We start from the raw sequence: 15,616 nt of genomic DNA, 5'->3' as shown, positions 1-15,616 counted from the left end.
CCGGTGAAATACCGTATGGTGCAGGACCTCCGAGCAGTGAACGAGGCCACCATTTTGGACACACCCCTTGTGCCTAATCCACATACCCTGTTGGCGGGGGTACCGCCCACCGCCACATACTTCACAGTCGTGGATCTTGCAAATGCCTTCTTCAGCATCCCGTTGGACCCGTCCTGCCAATTTCTCTTCGCCTTCACCCATGATGGCCGGCAATATACATGGACCGTGATGCCTCAGGGGGCCCAGAATTCTCCAAGTCAGTTCGCGAAAGCCATTGCATCTATCCTCGCACCATGGCAATCTGAACACACTACGGTGGTTCTCCTACAATATGTTGATGACCTCTTGCTGTGCGCCGATGATCTCCCCACAGCTGAGGCGGCGTCGGAAAGCCTGCTTTACTTCCTGGCCGACCAAGGTTGCAAAGCATCTCTATCCAAGCTCCAGTGGTGCTCCACTTCGGTGGTTTTCCTTGGTCACTGCATCACGCAGGGGGCCAGGCACCTCACCCACGAACGGATACTGGCAGTCCAGAGGATACAAGTGCCAAACTCCGCGCGGGCGTTACAGGCTTTCCTTGGCCTAATCTCCTACTGCAGATCATGGATCCCAGAAGCCTCTCTACTGATGCAACCTTTGTACGATGCTTTAAAGACGGATCCATTTCTTCTAGGACCGGAGGCGCTTGAAAGTTTCTATCTTTTGAAGACAGCCATCTCTACAGCCCCTGCATTGGGCCTGCCGGACTATAACAAGGACTTCCACCTTTTCGTCAGCGAACGGCAGGGACATGCGACGGGTGTCCTTGCCCAATCTCACGGCCCCAGAATGAGGCCAGTTGGCTACTACTCTGCACAGCTAGACACAGTAGCCCGAAGAGGGCCCTCCTGCCTAAGGGCCGTTTTTGCTGCTCAGGTCCTGTTGGACAAAACCTCGGACCTTGTTTTGGGACACTCTTTGATTGTTCAAGCTCCTCATGACATTACGGCCATCCTCAATCAAACGCAACCCAAACATCTTTCGGCAGCAAGACACCTCAGACTGCAATGTTCGCTCCTCCTGCCGGATAATGTGACTCTACGCCGATGCCATATACTCAACCCCTCCACTCTCCTCCCACTTCCTGAGGGGGGTGTAGAGTCAGAAGAGGAAAAAGAAACAAATGATCCGGGGGTGCCCGAACATGATTGCTTTGAGCTCATGAAACAACAAACCTCACACCTACCTACTGTCCTAGATACCCCACTGCAGAATCCCGAACTTACAATTTTTATTGACGGTTCCAGGTACGCGGACAGCAAGGGAAAGTTTCACACGGGGTATGCAATCACTACGGAAGACACCATCCTCCAAGCTCAGAGACTGCCTTCAACGATGTCTGCACAAGAAGCAGAACTGCAAGCCCTGATTTCAGCCTGTAAATTGGCCAAAGGGAAGAGTGCAAATATCTACACGGACTCCAGGTATGCTCTTGGGGTGGCACACGACTTTGGACTAATATGGAAAACCAGGGGATTCCTGACGACAGCTGGTACTCCAGTGAAACATCATGAGGCTATCGGAGAACTGATGGATGCGCTGCTTCTACCTACCCAAGTGGCTGTGCTGAAAGTCAAGGCTCACGGAAAGTTAAATTCACCAGAAGCTAGAGGAAACTATCTAGCCGACAAGGCAGCTAAAGAAGCAGCAGCAGGTCCAGACGAAGGAAGTGAGACTCGAGTGGAGGATCAGCCAATGGAAATGGTCGCTCGGACGGGACCAGAAGTGCCTACCACCCCAGATGTAAGAAGTCTTTCAGAAGCACAGGCGAGAGTTACGCCAGAAGAGCTGAAGATCTGGGAAGATAAGGGGGCTACCAGAGACAGAAGAGGGCTGTATCAAATCTCAAGGAAACCCTGTCTTCCAAGATCTCTGTACCCGGCAGTGGTACAATGGGCTCATGGACCCACGCACTTATCCAAAATGCTGATGAACGCCCTCATTCAGAAGTACTACGTGGCCCCTGGAATCTCGGTTCTGACTGACCGATACTGTAAGTCGTGCGTTACTTGTGCGGAATGCAACCCAGGACGTATGGAGAGGGTTCCTGCAAAACACCTGGCCAGACCCATGTATCCCTTTCAACGGATCCAGATTGACCACATCCAAATGCCAAAGAGCGGGCGATACGAATACGCCCTAGTAGTAGTAGATGTCTTCTCCGGCTGGCCAGAAGCATACGCAGTGAGCAATATGACTGCAAAGACTACTGCTAAGAAACTACTCTCAGAACTCGTCTGCAGGTTCGGAATCCCAGAGGTCATCGAAAGTGACCAAGGTCCAGCGTTCACTGCCAACGTCACCAAAGAAATTTGGCAGGCCCTTGGTAGCAGTCTGCTGTTCCACACACCTTACCACCCCCAGAGTAGTGGAAAGGTAGAGAGACTTAATGGCACACTAAAGAGCAAAATGCTCAAAATGACGCAGGAAACAGGGCTAGCCTGGACAGACTGTCTCCCAATAGCCCTGTTCAGTGTGAGATATACACCCAGGGGGGATCACGCACTATCCCCCTATGAGATCCTGTTTGGGTCAGCCCCAAGGTTAGGTTGTTACTACCCCCAACAGTTACAACTGCAATCTGATGTGTTGACTAAGTATGTAACTTCCCTTGCCAAAGAACTAACCAGGGTCCATGCACAGGTGTTCTCTTCCATTCCAGATCCAGAGGCGGACACCGGGACCCATACCTTGAAGCCTGGGGATTGGGTGTATGTCAAGAAGTTCCTCAGGAAGCACTCCCTCGAGCCTCGATTTGATGGTCCCTACCAGGTGCTTCTGACTACTGCCACAGCTGTGAAACTAGCCGGAAGACCCACCTGGATCCACGCTTCGCACTGTAAGAAAGTTCCAGATCTGGGAGACCATGTCTAGTCATGCTGTGGACATTATTCTGGTTGGGACTCGTCAGAGTGGGAGGTGGGTCTCGAGCAGTAATCACGAGAGAGGAGGGTGGCAACTGGAATCCTTGGTCGGAGGAATATGAGGGTACTGTTACCTTTTGGTATAACTCATCCAACACTCAGGTGGCCACATATTCCTTCGACTATTGTACTGTGGTCCCGTGTCTAAAAACAAAACCCCACCATGGGCCGGATTTAGCCCGATCCAGTTGGTTATATGACTTGTACACCCGGGGAATTCAATATATTTGTGTTACTGATAACGTCTGGGGAGAAGACTGTCGCTATTGGGGATCAGTGGGATGGAACACAGGAACAGACTGGTCCTACAAACCGCGAAGTGCCGTAAATAAAAAAGATAAGAGCGGGAAATCCCTAATTAGTCGTATGACCCTCCTTAAAAATAATAAGGATAGTGGGAACTGGAAGGCTGAACTCATCATGTTGCTTGGCTTTAATATGGTTCTTACACTAACCATAGAAAATCCAAGCCCGGGAGACGAGGGGACTTATTGTTTGGGGACATACCGATACGGGAGGACAGATCCCTTAGGGAAGTTTAAAATAAGGGATATGGTAGATGCTCCCGAATGGAGGCCTTCACCTAGCCCCGTGCCTATATTTAACCCCCTGCGCCCCAAAATAAAGACCTTGATGAACATGATGGCCATAGCCGACCCTACCTTTGAAGACGTCATGACAGTAGAGACTGGCTACTCTGACCAGACTCTCTGGTTAGAGTGGATGAGGTACAATGCCAACAAGAGCAACAAGTCTAACTGTTACGTGTGCGGTAGTGCCCGGCCGCACTTGGGGACGGTCCCACTGAATCTCCCTGTAGATGTTGAAAAGTGTTTCCTTAGTCTCTTCACGAACGTTTCCACCAATCACACTGTTTGTGAGAAGTGGAAAAAGGAATACCCCATAATCACCCAAGTGCCTCGCCCCGGGGAGAGTATTACAATCTACCCCGGAAACTACACCTGCTATGCAAACCGACAAGGGGGGAGATTTTTGGGGAACTTCACCAATGGGTATTGCTCCTCCTACAGTACACTGGGAGGGGAATGGACGCAGAATCAGGTCCAGTCCTTAGGAGACGTTTACTGGCTTTGTGGAGACATGAGGTTGACGACCCGTCTGGAAGGTAATTGGACAGGGGAGTGTGCCTTAGCAAAAGCCCTTATACCCCTCCACATCCTGTCAGATAACATTGAGGATAATGAGGTTACCCCCAATAGTTATCATAGAGTGAGACGAGAGGCTCCTGGCGGTAGTTTCGATTTACACGTGTACATTGACGCCATAGGACAGCCAAGGGGGGTACCTGACGAGTATAAAGCTAGAGACCAAGTTAAAGCTGGATTCGAGTCCATTTTCCCAATCATTACGGTAAATAAAAACATTGACTGGATTAATTATATTTATTACAATCAGCAGCGATTTATAAATTACACCAGAGATGCCTTACAGGGACTAGCTGACCAATTAGGACCTGCCTCGACTATGACTTTTCAAAATAGAATGGCTTTAGACATGATTTTAGCTGAGAAGGGGGGTGTCTGTAAGATGATAGGGGAGACTTGTTGTACCTACATCCCAGACAATACAGGACCCACGGGTAAAGTCACAGTTGCCATTAAAAAGTTGACCGCACTATCGGAAGAATTAAAAAGAAACTCAGGGATAACTGACCCTTGGGACCAGTACTTTTCATGGATGAGCAGGTGGCAGAGAATTCTGGTGCAGATAGGCATTGCTGTTCTATGTGTACTGATTATCTTTTCTATTCTAGCCTGCTGTGTTGTCCCCTGTGTCAAAAAGACCTGTGAAACAGCTGTTGAAAAAGCCGCTCCCACAATGAGTTTACTGGATGCATCCCCAGATGGAGTGGACAAGTCCTACACCCCCTTGAAGACTCTAAATCCAACCTACAACGCGCTCCAGTTATAGGGTCAGACCACCCTCCTTGGAATTACGAGTCGGTGACTACGGGGGACCCAGGCCAGCTGTGGTCCAGTCGCAAGGGCTGTGAAGAACCCGTGGTTGGCTTAGAGAGCTTACCTTGGTATGCTCGATGGGCCTGCCTAGATTTGGGACCCCAAGGAGGGTCACTCGCAGGGGATTTTGGAATTACTAGGGAAAGTTAGAGAATAGACATTTCAAGGGGGGATTGTAGTAGACATGATAATTAGTATAAAATGTCTATTGATTTATATAAACCAATGTGTTATGCTGTTGTAATGACTTTTAGCTCTGGAGTGTAATGGCCACACAATTTCATCATGGTAGTTGCCGGACAATGGCATGGAGAAAGATGTGTGGTATAATGTTAGCTGAATATATATATATAGGTTACACAAGCAGCCTCTAAGAGTTAAAGGTCCTAGTGTTATACATATATATATATATATATATATATATATATATACACCTGTATTCAATATTGAGTGTTTTCCCAGTCCCTCCCCATCCCCCACACAGGACCTTCTCCAACAAAGGGATATCTACTTTCACTTTCAGATTTGGACACATGTTAAAGACAAAGGCTTCTACTTGAGAGAGTTGGGGAGAGGGGGAGGCGGGGAATTCTATATAACCCAGCGAATAAGAATATATATATGTTACTGATGTAATCTGTTAAACGCCCATAAAGGGCAGGTGTTATACTTTTTCAATAAAAGGCCCTGTCTGGATGTTCCTCCCAGAAGAGCCATTTTTAACATGAGATTCATACCTTGTGTTTGACTTGGTCAGTGTGCGCATACTGCTTCCACACAATTAGGAAAGCTGCAGAATACCCTGAAGCCTGCTGGAGAAAACCCTATTCCAGCTCAATACTACAAGTTTCAGTATCTTGTGAATATTCCATTAATATCTTATCTGAAAGGAGAGTTCTACAGCGAGAACAAATTGAGTAAATTTATTACTTAAAGTGATCAATAGATATAAATGCACATTATCAAGAAAGATGTAATCAAAAAAGACATGTAAGATCAAAAGATACAAACCGAATATACAAATAGTATATCAGCAAGATACGGAAAAGCAAAACAATATTATTGTTACGTCTGCTGCTGGTATCTGTAGTACTAAGGTTCTTAGCAGCACAGCTTCACAGGTTGGGGTTAATTGAGCTGGCTGGGTGTGGTAGTCTCCAGTAGCCAATCTCCTTTAGCCTGCAGCACATATAAACCCAGCTCCTGTCAGTAGTTGTGGCTGGTCTTGTACTATTTGGATGTATCGGTCTTGTTCCCACTCAGATCTGTGTTTGCATGTAGGTCTGTTGTGTCTCTCTGCTTCCCTAAAGACGGTATGGACACCTGTAGTCCTAGTCTGCAGCACATGCAGCTCCTCTTTTCCCTTCCCCTGACAGGTGCTGCCTCCAAACGTCTTATGTCTCTTCTGTGTGTCAGTTGGTGGATCCCTGACACAGTTCCCTATGTCAGCTCGGTTACTGACTGTCTATCCCCCCTGTATGAGGACACTTGGACTTGCTGTGGAGTATCATCTGTGTGCATGTAAGCTCTAGGTGGAGTCTGTGGTTTGCACTATATGTTAGTGTCTGTGCCGGTAGAGTCCATGCCGGTAGAGTCCTGTTCCTGTCCTGTTGCAGCTTGCTGTGTGACCTGTGTTCTGTTCCTGTCCTGTTGCAGCTTGCTGTTTGACCTGTGTCCGGTACGGCTGGACTCCGGGTTAGTATAGGGACTAGCAGTATAGCCAGGAGCCTTGAAGTGGCCCGCTAGCTTCCACGTTTTGATCTAAATGTCAACTAATACCTGGTATTTATATATAGCTTATCATCTGTTTCTAGTCGTTGCATTTTGACTGCTGTATGCTGTGTTTTCTGGCTCCATGTGTCCTGTTGTTCTGTCCTTGTCATGTGGCATGAGTATGTGTCCCATTCTGTGGCGTGGTTCCTAGGAGCAACTAGGGCCCAGATCCAAAGACCACTGGGCCGCCTTTTATCAGGGCGATGTCCCCGCTCACGTAGGGCCATGTCATCCTCCCTGTAGTTCAGGGCCAGTTGTCTGAAACCTGCGTGTATCCGTCTCTTTGGTCAGGATCGTGTGGGCCCTGTGCTGAGTTTGCCAGCACGATCGTAACATAGTGCCCCCCCTTTTGTAACTGGGGGGGCATTGTGTTACGATTACTGTGAAGCGGTGCTACTAGGAACCTTAGGGCTACAGATCCCAGCAGCACACATAACAATTATAATTAGCAATTTAAGGTGAAATTCTCCAACAGCCCCCGAGGAAGAGAATAGATTTCTCTAACACTGTTCCATGGTAAAGAAGCATGGATGATGCTACATGATATGTCTATGACATTTTATAGCCATTCTGTCAGCCTTTGTAATGTAAAGCCTACCTCTAATCTATGAAAGAGGCACTGTGCAGGTCAGAATATCATTCCTTAAGCAATGTTCAACTAAACTGGCAATACATGGATAACCAGATCAACCTGTAGTTCCCAAGAGTTCTTTTAAACAGGTGTGTCCATAAACTCTTGAAACCTCCTGAATAAGAAATGTTTTAAGTGTTATCGAGGTTTTCCAGGCACAAATGCTATTTTTAATACATGGATAACCAGGTCAACCTGTAGTTCCCAAGAGTTCTTTTAAACAGGTGTGTCCATAAACTCTTGAAACCTCCTGAATAAGAAATGTTTTAAGTGTTATCGAGGTTTTCCAGGCACAAATGCTATTGATAAGCTGTCCTCAAGATAGGTCATCAATGGTTGATCAACCAGATTCCACCGCTTGAGAACACAGCTGAGCGGGTGCATACTGTCAGCATCACTATATACAGCAGTCTGTGGAATCAGTGAGAGCTGTGCTTGCAATTACAAGTGCTGGTCACTACACAGGGGTCGGAGTAGCGGCCTCCGCTCCCACTGCTGTGTATAGCAGTGCTGACAGCATGTACCTGCTCAGCTGATCGGCCACGGAGCCTGACTGATCAATTATTGCTGACCTATCCTGAGGATAAGTCATCAATAGTATTTGTACTTGGAAAACCCCTTTGACTTTGGTGATGGGTGTAAAAATCAGGGGCTTTCCAAGCTTTGAGTATATCTTTAATACTTCTAAGCAGCTGGCTTAAAGGGATAGAGGCAAAATACTCCTTCCATACACATGTCTAATGTGGCAAAGTTCTTTTAAACTCTTCCCTTTACATTTTCAGAAGTGCTACAGTAATTATTTTTTCTCAGCACCTCTGTCTGCTGCTGTAAATGTTAGTCATATGCTTTGAAAGATTTGATTTATACAATCCCCTTATACTCAGAAATAGCATTTTCAGGCATAAACTTATCAATGAAATAAACTGACTAGCTGACTTACCTTACGGATGTGTAACTGAGAAATGTGGACTTCTCTAGTATAGGAACTTCTCATTGAGCAGGACCCATGCTATTAACGAGTGATTTATTTTCCTTATGGAGTTAAGGCGGCTATTTACCCGGTGTAGACAAACTATTTTTAAATTCTCAAACATTTAACCACACTAATTCAAAGACTGAAAAGGATCCTTAGAATTTCAAGTGATGACCAAAGCTAATTTGAAAAAGCCAATGCCAGTCTTTGTATTATATATATGGAGAATAAATCGCAGCATGCTGTGATTTTGTGCGGGTTACACACGTCCAGCTTCCATTGAAGTCAATGTAAGCCATCCATCCTGCGCACTTCTGCAGTAAGCACTGCAGAATTATCGCAGGATACGCGTCACCCCCCCCCCAGCTCCGGTGGCTACTGTGCATGCACGATGGAGTGCTGGCCAGCACATCCGCAGCGTATGCAGAAGTCACTAGACAAGTCAGCAGGGGTGACGAGCCAGGCACCGGGTCGAACTCCTCTGCAGGAATCCTGCATGTGTGATTCGAGCCGCCCATGTGCAGGAGGCCAAAATGCAAATATTGAGTGCATGATTTTAGTGCATTGAAATCTATTAAGGCAATTAACAACAATTGCATTTAATTCTAAAGAAAAGGGCCATAAAATCTAACCCTACAGCTCACATTTTGAAACAAAGTACTCTTTTCCTAATGTATTTGTTGCATTTTTTAGATGCTATGAATATTTTACTTGGAAGACTCTGAAAAAAACATAACTAAACTGATCTTCGGAATGCAAGAGGGATATGCACAAAATCTTCATATTCAAAATGGGCTGTAGCTGCATCGAGAAAGACATTGAAAAGTCAAGAGGATTGCACATAGCTGGCTAACTTGAAGTTTCAAGTTCTCTGCTGTACAGTCGTTACCTAGCTGTCCACCTCGTAGACTGTTTTGTTACAAAATATGCCTTCTAAAGTGCCTATCAAGAAGGTCTGATTTTGTAATAGCTGGGAGTTGGAGATCCCTTGGCAACAAGTAGTACAAAACATTTCCAGTGTTATTGTTGAAAGTAAAAACTTGCAGATGTCTATTTTCTATTTAGACTCCTAGCAAATCATTTAGTTGAAGCGGTTAGAAAAGCCCCCACACTCACAATTTCTTTTCATTTTGTAAATGATATACAGTAAATCTCCAGTGTGTCAGTTCTATGGAAACCAGACTTCAGATGACTATTAGCTTATGCAAGACTGTTTTTCCTATTAGTAGGGCAGGAGACAGCAGAATGTATTTGTAAATTGGGTATGAAGTAAATGTAAGTAAACTGTTGATTTAATTTTGAAGCATTCTGCTTAGCTCCTTCACTACCAGTCATTCATCAGGGGATTTTTTTTTTAAATTTTCGCCTTTCAAGAACGATTGCTTATTTATTTTCTCATCAACATAGCCATATGGGACCATTTAATGTACCATATAATACATTGGACCCAAAAATAAATGTCCAAGACAGGACTGCAGAAATGTATCATTAAATAAATGTTGATTGAGAAGTACAAATATAATAAAGGCATTTAAAAAAGAGAACATAAAGGAAATGAAGCATCAATACAAGGGAAATACATCACCTCACTCACACGTATAAGAAGTTCCCAAAGAAAATCAGTCCCCTCTGGATGCTAAGGGCAAAATGTGCGCAACAGGGTGCAGGGATTTCCAAATCCTCGGTCACATGGCAACACTTAATTATTTGCATGACATTGAGATTAGTTGCGCCTATTGCAGGTTTATATAAGCATGATTTTCTTTGGGAACTTCTTATACGTGTGAGCTGCGGTGATGTATTTCCCTTGTATCAATGCTGCATTTCCTTTATGTTCCTTTTTTAAAATGCTTTTACTATATTTGTAATATTTTACTACTTTTAAACCATTAAAAACCCTTTTGTGTGAAAAAAAATTGCTTTTTGTCGTCATATTCTGAACCCTATAACTTTTTTATTTTTCCGTCAATGGAGGTTTATAAATGCTCATTTCAACCGTTGTTAGCTATAGTTTTTATTGCAAAACTTTTGGGCTGAATATGGCTTTTTGATCATTTCTAATTCAATTTTCATTGGACAGTGTGACCAAAAAGATGTAATTCTGTCATTTTTGTATGTTTCCTTTTTTTTTTTACAGCTTTTACCATGTGGGATAAATAGCACAATACTTTGATAGTTTGTGCTTTTTCAAATGCAGTGATACCAATTATGTTTATTGTTTTAATTGTGGGGAATAATGGCAAAAGTGTTTTTTTTAAATATTTTTTTTCATTTAAAAATGTCCCCTTGGGAGACTTGAACTTGTGATTGTTTGATCATTACAATATACTGCAGTGCTTCAGTATTACAGTATATTGTATTATTAATGGTACATATTATGTCCTGCCGCAGACAAGGCTTAATAGAGTTAAATACATGGCAGCTCTGGGCACCTTTACAAGGCTACCATGATAACCAGCAGCCCTCTGCATTTGGATCACATGAAGCAGATAGTGAGTTTGAGGTGGGACTTTCCTCTCTTCGACTAACATTTTACATGTTACTGCCAGGATTGGTAATGCCTGTAAGCTGTCAAACAGCTATGACTGGAGCTAGCTGAAATGGGCTCAGCTAGTCTGTTCCATACTCAACCTGCGTCTCTGTGACATATATGCAGATCACAGAAGACAATCAAGTTAAAGGGATTGACCGCTTTATAGAATAATTACCTAATATAAACTGCTTATTGTGTCACATTAACGTGTGATTTTACTTATGTGACAAAATATAAAACAGTTTATGGCTGAAAATTGATACATTTGTAACCAGCAGCGATTTCATCTTTGGTTTGTCATTTAGACAAATGCTTAATGAAAGAAGATACTTAAGGTGGTTACACTGAAAAATAGGCAAGATGTGTATTATTATCAGTTGAGTAAGCAGCACAGTGTAATTTAATTACATTCACATATAGCTAAATTGTATGGAACTGCAATTTTCTTGCTTCATCATATAAATGCCATGTCAAATCATTTTCTTTATTAGTAATAGATTTAATATTTTGCAAAATAAATTAGTTGAGGTGACTCTTTGTCATCTAATATACAGTATGTGGGGGTCTTTTTCCTGCCATTGGTGCCATTAAAGGGGTTGTCTCGCGAAAGCAAGTGGGGTTAAGCACTTCTGTATGGCCATGACACCCAGCTATACACCTCTTCCCGTGACATCTCTGCACCTTTACTCCAAAACATCACTAACTGTCTGTCCGCTGTCTCTAACACCATGTCCTCTCTCTACCTAAAACTAAACCTCTCTAAAACTGACCTGCTGGTATTTCCACCCTCCACTAACCGACCTCCTCCTGACATCTCCATCTCAGTGTGTGGTGCCACCATAACTCCTAGACAACATGCCCGCTGCCTTGGAGTCATATTTGATTCTGATCTCTCTTTTACCCCCTACATTCAATCTCTGGCCCGAACATGTCAGCTGCACCTCAAGAATATCGCAAGAATCCGCTCTTTTCTCACTGTGGACACGTTAACGCTTACTGTTGTCCTCATCCACTCCCGGCTCGATTATTGCAACTCGTTGCTGATCGGCCTCCCCTGCACCAGACTCTACCCTCTCCAATCCATCCTGAATGCGGCAGCCAGGCTCATCTTCCTGTCCAGACGCTACTCTGACACCTCTGCCCTGTGCCGGTCACTGCACTGGCTGCCCGTTAAATACAGAATTCAATTTAAACTCGCCACCTTCATCCACAAAGCCCTCCACAGTGCAGCGCCCCCCCTATATCGCCTCCCTCATCTCAATCCATCAACCAGCCCAGGCTCTCCGCTCTGCTAACGAAACCAGATTGTGCGCCCCTTTAATTCGAACTTCTCATTCCCGCCTCCAAGACTTCTCCAGAGCAGCACCGGTCCTCTGGAACGCACTACCAAAGGCTACCCGAGCAATCCAGGACTCGCAGAACTTCAGGCGTGCTCTAAAAACACACCTCTTCAGGGAGGCATACCAAATTCCCTAAACAAACCCCTCTGTACTCCGCCTGATAACATGCTCCCTGACCTACTGACTGCAATCCCTGCTAGCCATCATAAACCGCTCCTGCAGTCATACTGTTTCTGCCGTCACACGGCTAAATGTCTGACCATTGTCTATGTGTATATCACCCCTCACTCTCCACCTTGCCATACAGTGCACATCTCCAGCCCCTTTACCTTCTGTATCACCCCATTACTTGTAGTATGTAAGCTCGTTGGAGCAGGACCCGCACCCCTATTGTTTCCATCAATTGATTACTATGTAACTGTGGTTCTGTAATGTTTGTACTTTTGTCTTTCTGTATCCCCTGTCTATGTAAGCGCTGTGGAATATGTTGGCGCTATACAAATAAAGTTTATTATTATTATTATATTAATGCACTTTGTAATATATATCATGCATTAAATATGAGCCATACAGAAGTTATTCACTTACCTTCCCTGCGCTGGCGTCTCCATCTCCATAGCTCCGTCTAACTTCAGCATATAATCGCCCGATTAGACGTGCTTACGCAGAAGGGTCTTCTGCCTTCAGGTCTGTCCGGCAGCAGCGGCGTTCTGGCTCCGCCCCTTCTACGCGTCATCGCGTAGCTCCACCCCGTCACGTGTGCCAATTCCAGCCTCCTGATTGGCTGGAATCGACACACGTGACAGGGCGGAGCTATGCGATGACGCGTAGAAGGGGGCGGAGCCAGAACGTCGCTCGTGCCAGACCGAGCTGAAGGCAGAAGACCCTTCTGCGCAAGCGTGTCTAATCGGGCGATTAGACGCTGAAGTTAGACGGAGCCATGGAGACGGGGACGCCAGCGCAGGGAAGGTAAGTGAATAACTTCTGTATGGCTCATATTTAATGCACGATGTATATTACAAAGTGCATTAATATGGCCATACAGAAGTGCTTAACCCCACTTGCTTTCGCGAGACAACCCCTTTAACTTCCAGGGCACTGTAAATAATAAATCTATAAGGCCTTAGTCAGACGGGCGTTTTTTGCCGCGATTTGCGCATGCGCATGCGTCCGGCGATTTTATAAAAGCATTGCTTTGCAATGGTATCAGACACATGAGCGCTTTTTATGCGCTCGTCCGATAAATTATAGAACAGAAATCGCAGATCGCACCTATCTGCGATTCCTGTTCTCTTCTCTATATGCGCTCAATGGGGCCGGCGGCAGCAGCGCCGACCCCATTGAGAACATATAGAAGACAAATCCTTCTTCTCTGCCACAGCTGTAACAGCTGGCTCAGCGCTGAGCCAATCAGGGGGCAGGTCTGACTCACACCCCCTTCACACCCACTGCAGGCCGGCCGCGCGGAACTCCAGCTGCCGGGAGCAGGTGAGTATATATATATTTTTTATTTTAACACTTTTCTGGATGAATTGCAGGGAAGGGCTTATATATTTAAGCCCTTCCCGACAATTCATCCCACACTCGCCTGCAGCGCATTGCTTTCAATGGAGCGGGCTGTATTGCCGGCTCCATTGAATTCAATGCGCTGGACAGCTCCGGCCCGCTTCTAATGAAACGCGGCTAGGAGCAGATTTTCGGGTGATTTTCGGGCACCGGTCACGCGATTTGCGGATGCGCATCCGTCATGCGATCCGCAAATCGCGCGAAAAAACGCCCGTCTGACTAAGGCCTAAGGGTGCATAACAAACTCTAAAAACAAGCCAATAAAATAAACATCTTACTGAGTGACAGGCTACTACAGAATGAGGGAGGACCCTGCCTATGATGGCTTGCATTATATTGTACAAAGGAAAGATAGAAAGACAATAAGTAAGGGTAAAAACTGTTTACATATTGGGTCCAGAATTATTTGGACAGTGACAGAATTTTCAAAATGTAGCCTCTGTAGGTACTATTGTACCTTGTCACCACCGGAGGCTAGGGGTGGCAACATAATACAGCTGTCAAAAAATTCAGTAACGCCTCCAGCTTCTGATTGGCTGGGGGCATGTTTAATCCCCAAGTGCTATTCTGACATGGCAGGAGGACCTTGCCAAGAGTACGAGCGGCGACGGCAGAGGCGGCAACTGAGGCAGAGGGACAGCAGACTACAACAGTGAGTGACTAGGGCAATTGGCGGCCGTGACAGAGCTGACAAGGCGGCCCGGACTGAGCTGACAAGGTAGCCGGGACGGAGCTGACAGCCGGCGCAGCGGCTGCAAAAAAGTGACCGCATTGATCACTGAGGGAGCGCAGGGACAGCTGCAGCGTGTGTATTGATTTTGTGCCTGGGCTGGAGGGTTAGGGTTAGTTTTCCTGGTAGGTTTCTGCATTTATAGCTAATAATGTAAGCCTAACAGGAAAACAAACCCTAACCCTCCAGCACAGGCATAAGATCAATACACACGCTGCTAGGACATTCAGAAATTCAGCCAATCGGGAGCTAAGGGTGTGACAGGGAAGTTCCCCCATGCAAACTCTGTCAACCTCCTAGCTTCCGGTGATGACAAGGTACAATAGTACTGCCTTTATACACTTCTGACCCATTCATATATCCATAGGCACTGGCATGACTATAGAGGATGCGGTTTCACCTGGGCCCAGGAGCCTTAGGGGAACCATATGGCCTCTGTTCTCCATATAGGGAGCCCAGAATTATAAATAAAGTATTACAGTTGGGGGTCCTGTTACAGGTTTTGCATTGGGGGACTAGGAGGTGCAAGTTACACCTCTGACCAAAGGGTTGCTACCTTACTCACCATAAAATACTGGACAAGCTTAAAAAGGGGTTTGGTTTGGGGGTTATGGCTTAAAGGGGTTGTCCCGCGCCGAAACGTTTTTTTTTTTTGCATAGGCCCCCCGTTCAGCGCAGGACAAACCCAAGGGATGTGTTGAAATTTAAACAAAAAATTTTACTTACCCGAATCCCCTCTCTGCAAGTTCTTCCTTCTTTTCCTCCAAGATGGCCACCGGGATCTTCACCCACGATGCACCGCGGATCTTCTCCCATGGTGCACCATGGGCTCTGTGCGTTCCATTGCCGATTCCAGCCTCCTGATTGGCTGGAATCGGCACACGTAATGGGGCGGAGCTACGCAATGATGCGTAGAAGGGGGCGGAGCCAGGACGCCGCTCGTGCCCGGACCGTCCAGAAGGGAGAAGACCCTTCTGTGCAAGTGCATCTAATCGGGCGATTAGACACTGAAATTAGACGGCACCATGGAGACGAGGACGCCAGCAACGGAGTGGGTAAGTGAATAACTTCTGTATGGCTCATATTTAATGCACGATGTACATTACAAAGTACATTAATATGGCCATA

At 45.7% G+C, this 15,616-nt stretch overlaps 1 protein-coding gene across 1 annotated transcript in view; it reads left to right on the top strand.

Moving 5' to 3' along the window:
- LOC136579835 (uncharacterized) overlaps positions 1 to 9,083 on the top strand; it is a 79,491-nt gene extending 70,408 nt beyond the window's left edge. Inside the window, exon 4 of the mRNA XM_066579899.1 lies at positions 9,013 to 9,083. Coding sequence (XP_066435996.1) covers positions 9,013 to 9,044 — 32 coding nt within the window. The 3' untranslated portion in view covers positions 9,045 to 9,083. The remainder of the gene's footprint in view (positions 1 to 9,012) is intronic.
- The last annotated feature ends 6,533 nt before the right edge of the window (positions 9,084 to 15,616 follow it).

This window comes from Eleutherodactylus coqui, chromosome 1 (genome assembly GCF_035609145.1).
Source record: "Eleutherodactylus coqui strain aEleCoq1 chromosome 1, aEleCoq1.hap1, whole genome shotgun sequence".
In the NCBI taxonomy this organism is placed as follows: Eukaryota; Metazoa; Chordata; class Amphibia; order Anura; family Eleutherodactylidae; genus Eleutherodactylus; species Eleutherodactylus coqui.
Note: the sequence above shows the minus strand (reverse complement) of the source record. Positions and strands in the feature narration are given on the sequence as shown.